This window comes from Ascidiella aspersa, chromosome 6, assembly GCF_963924565.1.
Source record: "Ascidiella aspersa chromosome 6, kaAscAspe10.2, whole genome shotgun sequence".
Lineage (NCBI taxonomy): Eukaryota > Metazoa > Chordata > Ascidiacea > Phlebobranchia > Ascidiidae > Ascidiella > Ascidiella aspersa.
In genome coordinates this window covers 18489951-18504461 of record NC_139452.1, presented here as the reverse complement: position 1 = coordinate 18504461, position 14511 = coordinate 18489951, and the positions used below count along the sequence as shown (strand labels likewise).

General features: G+C 38.1%; 2 protein-coding genes across 2 annotated transcripts in view; both read right to left on the bottom strand.

Moving 5' to 3' along the window:
* The window catches only part of LOC146140602 (dual specificity tyrosine-phosphorylation-regulated kinase 2-like), a 36749-nt gene that overhangs the window by 13041 nt on the left and 9197 nt on the right, over positions 1-14511 (bottom strand). The window contains exons 3-7 of the mRNA XM_083391167.1: positions 10235-10309; positions 9589-9648; positions 8119-8314; positions 1045-1215; positions 133-296 (exon numbers count right to left, since the gene is read on the bottom strand). Of these exons, the coding sequence (XP_083247293.1) occupies positions 133-296; positions 1045-1215; positions 8119-8314; positions 9589-9648; positions 10235-10309 (666 nt within the window). The remainder of the gene's footprint in view (positions 1-132; positions 297-1044; positions 1216-8118; positions 8315-9588; positions 9649-10234; positions 10310-14511) is intronic.
* LOC146140603 (uncharacterized) lies at positions 5073-6678 on the bottom strand. The gene is given in 2 exon segments (XM_083391535.1): positions 5073-6011; positions 6013-6678. Coding segments are annotated over 2 exon segments (1605 nt in total).

Sequence of the window (14511 nt, the reverse complement as noted above, 5' to 3'; positions counted from 1 at the left end):
ATATTGATGTTTTGGCATTGGCAGTTTACGAAGTTCAACGGTTGTTAACCGCATTGTGAATAAATGTTTCGTTTTTAATTTTTTCCCATTGACATTATTATAATCATTCGAGGTTTTACATCGAAGATTTACCTTAATGTAGGATCCGTTTTCGTCATCGTAACCGCAGTTTTGCGATGCACCTTGTACTCCTTGAATCTTTTTTCCATCTAAACCGAGAAACCAAACCTCCGAGTAGTCCATTATCTCATGTTGTTCAAACGTAGTCAGTCTTGGCCCAAATGCGCGAACCGTTTCTGCGTAGATCAAATGCATAAAAAGTTTTAAATTCATTGGACAGTGCTTAAAACTAAAAAAGTAGATATAGGGATGCTGACTTTATTAATAATAACAACATTTGCCCAACAATAAGGTAGTTCAGCAAAAAATGAGCTACAGCCACAAACCTTGTTGTGTTACTATGACGTTTTGATAAAGCGAATATAAACAATTGATAGAGAAACTAAAGATGGGACCGGTCAAACGAAAAAAATGGTAGTTTACAAAAACATTTCTTAACAAATCATCCGCACAAGCTTTTAAGGAATTACAGGAGAACACTCAGTAGGACCTATAAACACGTTTGCGATCTGCTAAGACCAACGAATTAGCATGTGCTAATGTAACTCTTATAGACTATAACGATATTTTTGGATTCAAAAATTGGAATCCTGTTTGTCAACGTAAATAAATTATGCTTTTAATTCTCATCTATAGTTTGAAAATTGCTTGTTTGTTCTAAATTTCTTTCTAATTTAATTTCAGTTTTTATGAACAATGCTACTTTGTCCAAAGGCGGTTTTCACCTTTACAGTCGATACAAATTGTCGGCCATGCGGAGATATTAGTTAATAACGTACTCGGGGTGGGGTTTGGGTTACGTAAGAGGTTGTTTAAATCTTATTCTGGCAGTTTAAGTTATTGCGACTTAGCTGTTAGTCTAATTTTTAGCCTTCTTTTAAATTATTTAAACTTGATAAGACAAGCGTTTAAGTATTTACATACCTTCTGGACCCATTGGCAGCTTGTGACCTTCAAATACTCTACCGACCACATTTTCACGCGTATTCACGCCATCGACACCCCCGGAAAACTCAAGCGATTCCCTTCCCTGTGAGGAAGGCGCCACTCCCAAGTGTCGATTATGACGGGACTTGCCAAAAAAACTCTGATGAGCTTGTAAAACAAAAGTTATTTTATACTTTTAGCCATGGTTATAAGGCAATAGGAAACAGATGCGCGGTGTGCAATAAAAACTCGTTTTCATGTAAGTAAACTATGCGCCTAAATGGTTCAGAAAAATTATAGGTAAATATTGACTCTCAGATTTAAAATGTCGTATGTCTATTATATATATATATATAAATTGTTCATCTGCGCCTTACTCCGTTCTCCAAACGATCTAACATTCTAACAACATAAGGAAGATTCTCTCTTTGGAGTAGATGACTATATACGGCACACAATGGGAACCGCGTCAAGTTTTCTGGCGGAACCTTCGTTTTATAGCAAGGCATTAAGCTAAACCAGGGTTTCTCAACTACACTTGGTACGCAGACACTCTTCGGATAATTTTATGTAGACTCCCGGCAGATACACCTGGGCGAACTTGGCGCGCCGGAATTGGTTTTGGGCAATATTTCTCAAAAGTTGTGACGATACAAAGTTGAAATTTTTACACAGTCCTTGTATTGCCTACACCAATCCAGCAATCACACTTTTGGCGAAAAATATTGAAAAAAAATTAATATTCAAAAATAAGAATATTAATATTCAGCGATATTAACCCTTTAAGGCGATGGTAAGTCTTTATTCCAGGTGCGCCGAATAAAAAAGAAAACACACTAGAACCGGCGATAAAAAGGCACGAGAAAAATAAGAAAAAGGGAAACATAACGCTTCGATAAATCAGGGTCGGTGTAGTGTCGCTACACAGCTCCCCCCAGAAGCGAGTTAAGGTACATATCGCTCAGGTGGACGTGTGATGCGACGAGGGCGTGTGTGCGTCTGCGTCTGCGTAACTGGTGCGTGACGCGCTGGCGGCCTTCCACGTCGCGGTGGTGTTGCTAGTTTGGCTGGGAATCGTCCACATGAGCTGGCTTGAGTCGATCTACAGAGATGCATTCCTCTCCTCCTCCAATCTGTACCGTGTATGTTTTGTTCCCTCGTTCCAGCAGGCTGTACGGGCCTGTGTATGGCGGTGTAAGGGGAGGGCGATGTGTGTCCTTGCGAATAAATACATAATCGGTATTTCGTAATGTTGCAGGCAAGGATGTCCGTTGAACCGTATGTCGTGACATGGGTGTTGGCTTCAAGTGACATTCTGCCTCTGAATAGCTGGAAGGCGCTGAGTTTGGTGCAGATGGTACACCTAGTAAATCTCCCGGAACGGTGAGTGGGGTGCCGTATACCAGTTCTGCCGACGACGTGTGTAGGTCCTCCTTTGGACCGGTCCGTATGCCCAGTAGCACCCATGGAAGTTGATCAACCCAGTTCAGTCCGTTCATCAACGCAGACTTGAGATGACGATGGAATCTCTCGACGAGTCCATTTGCCTGAGGATGATAAGAAGTTGTGCGATGAATTCTCAGACCGAGAGTGTTAATCAAACTTGACAATAGTTGTGAAGTGAACTGGGCGCCACGATCTGATGAAATGTTCGCGGGAACACCGAAGCGACTTACCCAGTTGCTAATAAATGCACGTGCACAAGTGACGGTCGTTGCGTCTGGCATCGGGATAGCTTCCGGCCAACGTGTGAATCTATCCACCATTGTTAATAGATAGCTGTAACCCTGACAAGAAGGCAGGGGACCGACAATATCAATGTTGACAGGATCAAAACGCTTACCTGGATCTGCATACCTTACCAGCGGAGCTCGTACATGTGTCTGAACTTTTGCCTTCTGACAAGAAATGCATTGCTTTGCCCACAAACCGACTTGTTTGTGCCAAACAAATTTTGAGGATATGATTTTCCTCGTGGTCCGAATAGACGGGTGCGATTAGCCATGCATGACGTCGAAAAATTTTCGCTGCTAACATCGTGGTATAATGGGACGAGGATATCCGGTGGACGTGTCACTTAATAAAACAACTCTTGACGAGCCGAGCGGAATATATTCGATATGTAGGCCAGAAATAGCTGTTGTGTAAGCTTCAACTTCCGGACATTGTTGTGCCGCTGCTAAAGATGCGTAATCGATGTCAAGTAAATCATCTTGACAAAGATTTATGGACGACAAGCGGGAAAGTGCATCAGCCACGCAGTTGTTTTTACCATTGATATGCTGTCCATCCGTAGTAAACTCAGCAATTGCAGAAAGATGTCGTTGTTGCCGCGCAGACCATAGATCCGATGCTTTTGCAAACGCGAAGGTTAAAGGTTTGTGGTCGGTAAATGCTGTAAACCTACGCCCTTCTAAAAAGTACCGAAAATGTCGGACAGCCAGGTGAAGGGCCCTGTCGAACGTGCTGTACTTTGTTTCTAGTGGCCGTAAATGACGACTGAAAAATGCTAACGGTTTCCAAACACCATCAATGTACTGTTCAAAAACGCCACCAATAGCTTTATCCGAAGCATCCACTGTAAGTGCTGTGCGCGCATTTGCCTGAGGATGGGTTAACAAACAAGCATTGGCGAGAGCGTGTTTGGCTGCGGAAAATGCCGATTGAACTGCAGCTGTCCAAACGAGTGTTTTGGGTTTTCCAGCCAGAGCTTCATAATTGGTTTCATAACGTTGGCCGCAGACGGTATAAAGCGATGATAAAACTGGATGATTTCGGCAAATTCTTGAAGTCCTTTGAATGGTAGATGGTACAGGAAATTGCTTGATGATTTCTATCTTTTGAGGAAGTGGTGCTGCTCCATTCTTGTTAATGTGATGCCCAAGAAAGTCAATTTCTGCGACACCGAATATGCATTTGTTTGCGTTAATAACTAACCCATGTTGGACTAAACGGCAAAACAGTTGTCGCAAATGCTGCGGTTTAAAGTCGTATTTTATTGCCAATTGGTCATACTTAAGGTATTCTCCCTCCGAATCGAGTAAGTCTGAGTGTTCGTGTATTCCCGCATCGATGAGAGGCTTCAAGTAAAATGTTTGGCTTTTAAATTTAACGCTCTTTGACACCCACAGTAACCTGCTGTGCGTTTTATTTGAATGGACAATTTGGATTATGGCTCTGAGGTCAAATATTATTTTTCGTATTGTTCGCAGGGGGGCAATCTTTTCGCTTTGTTTTGAGTTTATTCCCAGGTTGCCTCGAACCCAGCACTTTAGCTGCATTATAGATAACTCATTCTTTCTAAAAGTTTCCAAGGGGCTGTGTAGTTAACATCCAAAAATTTAGCTGCCCATTTAAGGTTTAAAGCTAAAATATACGAATCGACATCTAACATATTTGCACATACTAGTTCAATGTTTGCAGTCAGTTTGTTTATTTTTACTCTTTCCCAGCTGGAGCCCCAGATAAATTGAAATAATTTGGTTTTTAATTGACGAACAAAAGTATTCGGCAAGGTAATTGGTAGCACACTAAATTTGTAAATTAACGTTGGTATTACAAGGCTTTTCAAAATACATATACGACCCAAGAGAGTTAGACTGCGGGACGACCATATGTTTAAAATTGTATTAACCTTTCCAATAAAATTTCCGAAGTTCAGTGAAAACAACTGTTTACTATCTCTGATTGGAATTTCTACACCGAGATAGAGGAATGACGTGTTAGGCCATGCTAGACCTTTGTCTGCATAGGGTTTACGTTCACTTAACCGTTTAGGACCTACAAAGAACGCAAGGGATTTTTCCATATTAACTGCGCAACGTTTTATTCCTTGAAAGACATCTTCGCGCAGTGCCCTTGCCAGACATTCTATACATGGTAAAAATAGTGTTGGTGATAGAGGATCACCCTGTCTTTTTCCGGAATCACGGATTCCGCAACGTTAAATGACGCAATAGTAATAGACATTAGACAAAAACAAAAACAAACAAAGTAATTCACAAAAATAATACAAATACAATTGGCTATAGTTTCTGTTCCGCCTCAAGTTCTATGTCACAGTCATATTCGAGTCCACGTGGGCATCGAAACGGTTTACTTGGTTCGATACATTCGTTGGATTTTTTCCCGCAACTATAGTTGATTAATTTATAGTTACATGAGCTATTGGAGCACTCTTTGCTCATTGAGAGATTCAGAACGGAATTAAATGTATTACACACACATGCAATTGAGTACCTGTTACATTGTACGCATTCAAATATGTTGTCCTTCATCACAAACTCCGGTTGAAATTGTTTGCAGCATGGCATCCAACGCATCACCGCTGTGCATTTCGGGCAGCTGATAGCCTTTTCCCGGGTAGGCACCAAAATTGTAGTTTCTTCGTCGCAGCATGCTTTGGATATGTTGAACTCATGTTTGCACTTGTAGCAATAGAATTGTGTTGCTTCTGGTGCCAGGCAACTTTCGGTGTGGCATTCTGGGCATACAAGCGAGATCGGCGTTTCACACATGCTTTGTGATTTGCTGTTTGGTAGCAATTCGGGACTTCCTCGAACTCTCTTTTTAGGATTCGGGCTATTTATGATTGGTTTATCAGTATGCTCAATGCTAGCACGGCCCGGTTGAAACCATGTGGACAGTGCATTTTCGTTGTCGGGGTTGTTTTCTGGAATTTCAATGTTGCTTGGGGTATCCTGCTTGTTTGTCTTATCTCTCCCCGCTTCTCTTCCATTGCTTGGCAACTTCTTTTCAGTAGCTGGTTGCGTAGTCTGGCGCGCCGCAGGTAAACTGGTTCTGATAAGGTTTGGCCTAGTTTCGTTCTCCACTCTTCCGCCATTATTTCTTTGTAATTCCGGAAAATCATTTTTCCTTTTGGGGCAATTCGCTTGCTTGTGTCCAGCGTCACCACAATACTTGCATGTAAATTGTTGTCAATACTTGTATGTAAATTGTTTGTTGATAAGTTACGTAAAATTCAAAGCTATTAACTCTCATGTAGCTTGGAATTGGGTTTTCCGACAAATCTGTCTTGTTCATAGTGGCTACACGCATTCCCGATAGCAATCCAACCTTGTCTTTTTTGTGTATCATTTTTTTAACTTCTCCATAATGTTGACTTAATGTTTCTGCGATTATGTCATTTTGAAACGGTATTGGAACCCAGCCAATTCCCACGTTGATAAGGTCACTCTCATAAAGTCGAGCATTTTTAATGTAGGATATTCCAGCCAGCTTACTTTGTAATTCTAAGACGTTTTGTCGACTTGCGCAGGTCACATCCACCTGCGTTCCTTTCATCTCTGCAATTCCAAGTACTTTACTAATAGGAAAATCAGCCTCTTTCAATAACTGCCATAACTCGTCTCGTTTAAGCATTCTTTCAGATTTAAAACTTAGACAGTTTGGCCTTTTCAGAAAGGCGCCATCCGCCAGACGATTTCGGCACCATTTCCAACATTTTGCTGAATTCAGCTTTTGCAAGTTGCAATTTTTCTGGTGGCAGTCTTCGTGCTCTCGCGTGAATCGGAGGTCCTGCGGTAAGAATACGATGTTCCACTCCATGTTTCGGTGAAGTTTGAGAAAAGCTTGGACGGGAAATCTGAGGAAACTCCATGAGAATGTCATTGTAGCGACTTTTAAACTTTGCTACTGTGTACAATCCTGGAGGCGCTTGTGACGCTGTGTGCAAGGCGATGCTAGTGAACGACGTAGCATTTACAAGGCGTCTGTGCCGCAGGTCTACCAATAAAGAGTGCGCTCTGAGGAAATCAGCGCCTAAGAGCGGGCGGGAGACATTTGCTAAAACGAATTTTCAACGAAATGTGCCTGAAGCCAGCTTGAGGGAAACAACACGCGTGCCGTATGTGGGGATAGTGCTTCCATTTGCTGCTACCAAATCAGGCCCTGGTTGTTGTGCTCGCCGTTCCTTTGTCGTTGCTGGCAGAACGCTTACTTCAGCACCTGTGTCAACCAGAAATTTGCAGCCTGACGGCTTGTCGTACACATAAAAAAGGTTTTGCAGCTTGCCGGCCGTCGAAGTTACAAGGGGCGACCGGCTTGATCGTTTCCCTGAAATGTACAGGGTGGGCAGCATTGTCGAGCTATATCTCCAAAGCGGCGGTGGTAAAAGCACATCCCTTCAATTTGTTTGTCAGGTTTCTGCAACGAGATGGCTTTTTATAGCAGATAGCGACTGTGTTGGAGTGCGTGCCAACCATAAAGTATCTGCACGTTGCGCCAACCGACGAGGGTCCGTGAAATCTTTTGTTGCAAGAACAACGCGCATATCTTCTGGCATTTTTTTCTAGAAAAATGTAATCAAAAAGAAAACATTTTGTGTGACTTCCAAGCAAACTTAGCATGTCATCCATTAATGCGGATGGCTTGCGGTCGCCGAGTCTTGGCATGTTGATCAGTTTTGCTGCTCTTTCGTGACTGGACATGGAATAAGTAGATAGCAAGCGCCTTTTTAGATCTTCGTACTTGTGATGCTCTTGTTTTTTAACGATATAAACTAGGAGGCACCACCTTTGAAATGAGCCATAAATGGTGTTCGGAGTGGGTGTTTACTTCTTCGAAAATTCATAACTGCCCAAGTTCAAAAAAATGCCCTTCGTAATTAATGTGAAGCAATTAAAAGTTACGATACAAAGTTTAATTTTTTACACAGTCCTTGTATTGCCTACACCTTTCCAGCAATCACCCTTTTGGCGAAAAATATTGAAAAAAAATTAATATTCAAAAATATGAATATTAATATTAAAAAAACAATTCCGGCGCGCCAAGTTTGCCCAGGTGGCAGATACGGTATAAATGCATATTCTAACCGCTACATCAAAAATGTTAGAAGTACCTTTTTTTCGTTAAACAGCAACGAAGTGAATAGTCATCGTATATGGGTTTTAAAAACTTTGTTGACCCACTTTTATTGGTGTTTAGCATTTTTTACATTGTTAGAAAATATGTGAACCACTTCACGTTTTAGGTATCAAACAGGTAAAAAACAGGTTAATATGCGTTAAACGTGGACAACCATAGGTATTTTGTACTGCTTTAAATAAATACCTTGCTGTTTCGAGCTGGAGTGATATGACAACTGTGTGTTGGCGGTAAGAGCCTTGAATCCAAGCGCTTTCGCCGATGGAAGTTTGGTGGGGGGTAATTGTACAGGGTTCCCACCTGTCCCCGTATTACTATGTTGAGCCTGGTGATGATGATTGTCTACTATATGAGGTAAGTGACCGACACCGGATGAGTAGTTCTAAAGTAAAAACTAGAACATTAGCTTACGTAAACTCAGTGTTATATGAATTTGAGTTTGTCAAAACCAAAACCCTTATAATAAAAAGGCAGTAATTGCATAGGAAAAATGGCACACTTTGAACATTTTATTTACAGGCTTAGGTCATATCGGGAATTTGCATTTCGTTTGTAATATTTGAGTTATGTTTGCAAGTGTCACGATATTAATTTATTTGCGGATTTAACTCACAATTGTGGCTTGCATTACGACCTTATAAACGCAAAAACTATAAAGTGAAAGCAAAGTGAAGTTCTAGAAAGATTTATCAGTGTTTAATTTAGTTTCAATATACAATTATAATCTATGTAACCATGCAAACATGATGAAGTTATACAGTTAAAAAAAAAATCTATTAAAGGATGTTTATACGGTTGTGAGAGGATCACTCGAAACAAGGCTACTTCCTCGCTTTGCACAACTAGCTGAAGAAATTCAATGGCAACGCTCACATTAAATGACTGATGTTTTGTATTTCTACAAAGATTCCTATACTTGCAGCCTTGCTTATCCTTATTCCGATTAGAATTACTAACGATTCGGTGTATTGCGTGGACTGGGGTGTATAAGTTTCGAGTAAACATAAAAAGGGTGTCCCATTCTAAAAAAGGTTGACAAGCACTGCTTTAGGCTATTGTTTAATTGCCTTTGTAAAATGGTCGGGAGGGTTAACAAGGCATTTTCCATTATAAGTTAAGAGTTAAAACAGCAGTTCCACAAAACACTACCATATTCGCTAATAAGAATACTTGTTTCAGGTATGTCCACAACTAGCTGCCCTTTTATATTTTATTGACAAAGTGAAGTTGTAGCAAAAGCTTAATAGTTTTGACATAACCCTATTTTGGACCTCTCGCTAGCAGTATTTTAAGTAATTACAAATAAATACTGATTATTTGCGTTAATTAAATTTAACTCAAAACGCATAATTAGCTTTACAAAGGATTCTACGTCAAGAAAGCGCCAAGACATATAATTAAAAACAACGGATTACCGTTGTAAAACCTACGAACTCGCGACTGTTCATCTGACTCACGCAACGCCTTTCGTGGTGAAAACCATATAACTAAATAAAAGAGTTATTTTCGTCCAATTTTAAAATGTAAAAATCATAACTTGCTATTTGCATTGATTTTTATGACATTTATTGTAATTAATTAAAAGATGCAACGGACTATTAAATAAAGATTATTTTTGTAAGTATATATATATATATATATATAGCGGTGATGTACCTCAGGTGCGTGAAGAGCTTGTCCCGTCTTACCGGTGTTTCTCTTCGATGTGAGGTTAAACTAAACAGTTAAAAAAACATTGGCTCACAACGAACACAATAAATATTTTTATTACATCTCTTACCAAATATTTTTTAAAACCGTTTTTTTAACTTTAAAGCTCAATACCTTTTTTATGAACATATATGTGTAATTTAAGTCTGGGGAATAAACTAAGCACGCGTAGGACATGCTCAATTGAATGACAAAGTTGAAAACGTTGCTCACAACAGTAAGGCGATTAGGGTATTTTAGCTTGCGGCTAAACAAAAATAAAAACGTGTCTTAACAAAAGTAACATTTTCCACAAAGCATTTTTCGCAAATGGCTTGACTGAAATTTAAGTGCGTTAATTGAATACTTTTTTGTCATACAATTTAGTCATTTTCGCTGAATTATTAAATGTAAAAAACCTTAACTTGTTATGAGCCTATGTTTCGTTTTTGATGTTTCCTATTCGAAATCTTAAACAACTTGTTAATAAATTTGTATACCCCACAAAAAGCAATGCGCAAAAAAAATGACACGCAAAAAAATCTACTATATTTTACAAGGGTTTTTTTGATATTAATGATTTGATTAATCTGAAGAGTGCTTTTCTACTAACCTGCTGAAATGACTTATTTGAAGGTATGGTTGATTCTCCTGATGCAAAATGACTTTTCCCGAAACTGTTTGACGTCTGTAGATAAACAACATCTTCACCAATTTTTTATTTACTGTAGAAACTAAACAGAAACGATAAACATAAAAAAGCCTAGATTTGTGTAACTCGAAACATTACCGATGAACTAAAGTTAAAATGCACTTCGGTTAATTCACAAAAAGGACGTAAAAACCTACAGGGTTATCACTACAAATTCATGTAACTTTGAATGGTTGTTAGAACTATATCCTACAGTTAATGACGAACATAGTTTCGGTTACCTGACGCCGTAACATTTTTATGTTGGCATATACACAGTTGTGTAAACCTATATGTTAACATTTACTTATTGGTGTTAACAAGGGTAACGCTTAGATAAAATAATTACCATATATTTACTACTTTTAAACCATTATAGGGTTTTACATTTCACAAAGTTTGGCTTAATAGGTTTAAAATCGACTAAAATTGAAACACAGTAAACAAAGATGTTAAAGTCATTTTAATGCATTAAATCAGTGTTATCGAGCTTGAAATGGCCGATTTCAAATTATAATGCGCCGGACAACAAATCAAATAGAACTTCAAACATATTTGTACTCGTTTAAATTCTTATAAATTTGGGCAAAATATATATAAACTAGACGAAATACTCGGCGTTGCCCAGGTTAAATAGAATATTTACCAGTTATTCTTACTGGTTAAAAAATAAATACACCTGTAATAACCATCACAATGTACGAAGTCTACCTGAATTTTATCTGGTTAAACAAAATGAAACTATCCATCATACTGTGGCTCTTTATTACTATTGCACATTACGTTGTAACATGTTAAACTAATAGCTTCATGTTATAGCCTATAATTATGGAATCAGCATATAATCCGAAAGTAATGTTACGGATAGGGTAAGATCTTTGTGGCATAAATAATGCAAAACAATTCTTTTTAAATGTCATAACAAAATTGCTTATGCCTAAACGTTTGTACTGCGTGTCACTAAATAGAAATTTCAAATCATGTCATATCGTGTGTCTAAAATCTGTATAAACTTTTCCATAAACTTTTCCACATGGAACTTTATTTTTACCAAAGCAATGTACTACACGCAGGTTATTGCCTTATAAATGTGTGAAAAACCTTTTCGTCAAAAGAGATTTTGCAAGAAGTCGCACTCCCGCCCTTTCGAGTTAACATGCAACCACTGTTGTGTGATTTTTTTGAAATGGTACGACTAAATAATCGACTATAGCACACAACACTTGGCTAAGCATGTCATGCACCTTTTAAGTAACGGAAACCCTTGAGATTTATCGATTGACAATAACTCTCAAACGCAAAACTTCAGGTTGTAGCAGCATTTTGTTTAGACTTGCGTAATCCCGGTGCTAAACTGCGTCAAAATTATGAAAATCCTCATTGAAAAAACAAATGCTTTCTGTTAAACTGCTGCAATGAGCGTAATATGTCGCGAACTCTGCCAAGTATTGCGTGGTTAAACCCATTGTAAGAAGTCATTAGGCTTTGGCCTCAATCACTATCACAATATTACTGGGAAGGCTTGTTGTACCATATACGTGTAGCCTAGGTTTCCTGGTGTTTATTCAAAGTATGTTTAGTATACTACCCGTGTAGTAGCAGTATTTGACGTCCAACGAAAGAAAACCTCGTTTGAAAAGTAAATCTGCTGAAGGTTCAAACTGCGACTACAAACGCGAAGTTTTGCGAACTGTCTATATTCTGCGTGGTTGAATATACTGCTAGAAGTTTTAAACTTAGCCTATTGTAGACACCAAAGCGCTGGGCGTCCTTTGACTTAAAAGGATTTAAATTAAATTACTCTTTTCACACGGTTTTTTATACACAGTAACAAAATATGTAGCGAGATTTATCGATCCAGAATTGCTAACAAACGCCTTAAAAATAAAAGTTGCTCACGCGTGACCGGTTTGCGATTGGGCTAGCTTGAGATGGGCGACTTTCTCTCATTGAAATAAATATAAAATTTTTCTGACTGGGACCACACGAGTTTCTGATTTGTGTGTGTGTCACATGTTCGTTTCTGGCGCGCTTGAGCGGCGACGCGCGATTAGTTGCAGCGGTTGTAAAATTAAGCAATTTTAATTTTTAATCGGGATTAGTTTTAGTTGAACGCAGTTTGGTTACGGGATTACACATTATGCCTCAATATTACGCAAGTTTAAAAAATGCTGCTACCTTTTTTGAGTTATAAAAACGAATAACTCAATTTGTTTTTACAGCCACGCATATATTTGCGATATTAATTTATACAACGTCGGTCGATCCAAAGAAGCATTTGGTCAACCCATTTCAGGCACTATCGGCGGCAACAGTCAAGGGACGACCAACGCTTTTGCTGTCTTACAATATTAGGCCATGTGTTTTGTGATCACCGCGAAAAATAAAAAACACTCTAGATTATACGAAATTTATATTTACCGTACGTGTAGTTTCACGAGGTACATCGTTTAGGTAAAAAAGTTATGCCATTTAAAACAATACTTTTGTATTATTTGGCCTTCTGGAGATAATGTTAAGCTATCAGTAACAATACTTTTGGTTAGACATTTTAATAACCACATTCGTTGTCTTTATAATGGTCGGTTATAAAGATGTTAGCATATATACATTGACATGCAACGTAATATGCAAAATATGAATACTTATTAGTGGGTTGTTTTATTTTGTTCAACAACACAAATCGCAGGTATAGATTTCGCAAATTATCGCGCTTATTTGAGCGGTAATTAATTAAAACGCCACGAAAACTGCTATAACCGAGTATTTAGTATTTCAATTATAAAAAAACACACAACTTTGATTTGGTTGCATGTTAATAATTTTAGGGTATATATCAATTTTGCATTGTACACTTGCTGTGGGAAACATTTAGTTAAACCAATTCAGACATAACAGCGGAAAACAGTCGAAGAACGACCAGAGCCTTTGATGTTTCAAAATGAAATGCCAAAAAACAAACCACGTGTTATGAAATTTCCATTTACCGAATATATGGCGCCACGTTAAAGCAAAAATTATAATTTTATCCACTTAAAAATTTGTTTTTTTATCCTGCGACGAAGATGGTACGCTATATATAGGATTACAAAAATAGCATTACTATTTAGTTACATTTTTAATTGTCACATTCATTTTTATTATCACCGTCTATAACACGAAGCCAGCAAGTTTACACGGACATGTTACAACGTAATATGCAATAGTGATGATGTATCTTACATTTTGTTTAACCACGCAAAATTCAGGTGGATTTGCTGCAGTTGTATCCGCGTCGGTATAATGTCATTCGTGCTTACCAGTTAAAAACAAACTGGTAAATACTCTTTCAAACCAGGGCAAAGCCGGGTATTTTGTCTAGTTTAAGATACAAGTGCAGTATTCATTTTCTTTTGTAGCCGGGTTTGCGAGCGATCAAACACGTAACCATTTTGAAGTAATAGATGAAGCGTCAAACTGTAACGCCCTTCAATCCTAATAAACAATACTATCAACGTAAATCAAGCCTCGCATGTGTATATAAGCCAGTTGATATACTAACGGCTTTAAACAAGCCGAAATCCAAATATCATTAAAGTAAATTACTTCAACGCAAGTGTTCGTAAATTGGGATCCATGAGCCCCTTGGGGTTCCGTGAACTAGTTTTAGGGGTTTAAATTTAAGAAGTTACCAATTTTTAAAAGAAATCGGTTTAATTAAAAATAAAACTGTTCTGCACTGAATGTATTTAGACTCAATTTCTATTTCACATTTTGGACAGAAATCAGCAGATTTATGAAGTCCAGTTGTATTGTGACGTCATCTTATGACGCATTTTTGGTATTTTTGCCTATCGTGGTCCACGCAAAACAAAAAAAATAGGGGTCCACGGAAAAAGTTTAAGAACCACTGCTTTAACGTGTTATTTGTAAGCCGTTTACGAAAATTTGTGTGTAATTTATTAACAAAAATAATATGGGATAAACAAATACATGTTACTATTTTTCATTCACTGTTTGGTTTGATTAATTTTTCGTTTGAATGACTTTATGTTTAGAGAAATATTGCAAAAACATTTGTTGGAATTACACTATAACTGTATTATTGTTAAGTAATGCGTTTAGTTATTTAACATTCCTATATGTAGACTAATATAATAAAATATTTATTAAAACATATCTACATATTTGGAAATATAACCAACGGAAAAGGTATGCAC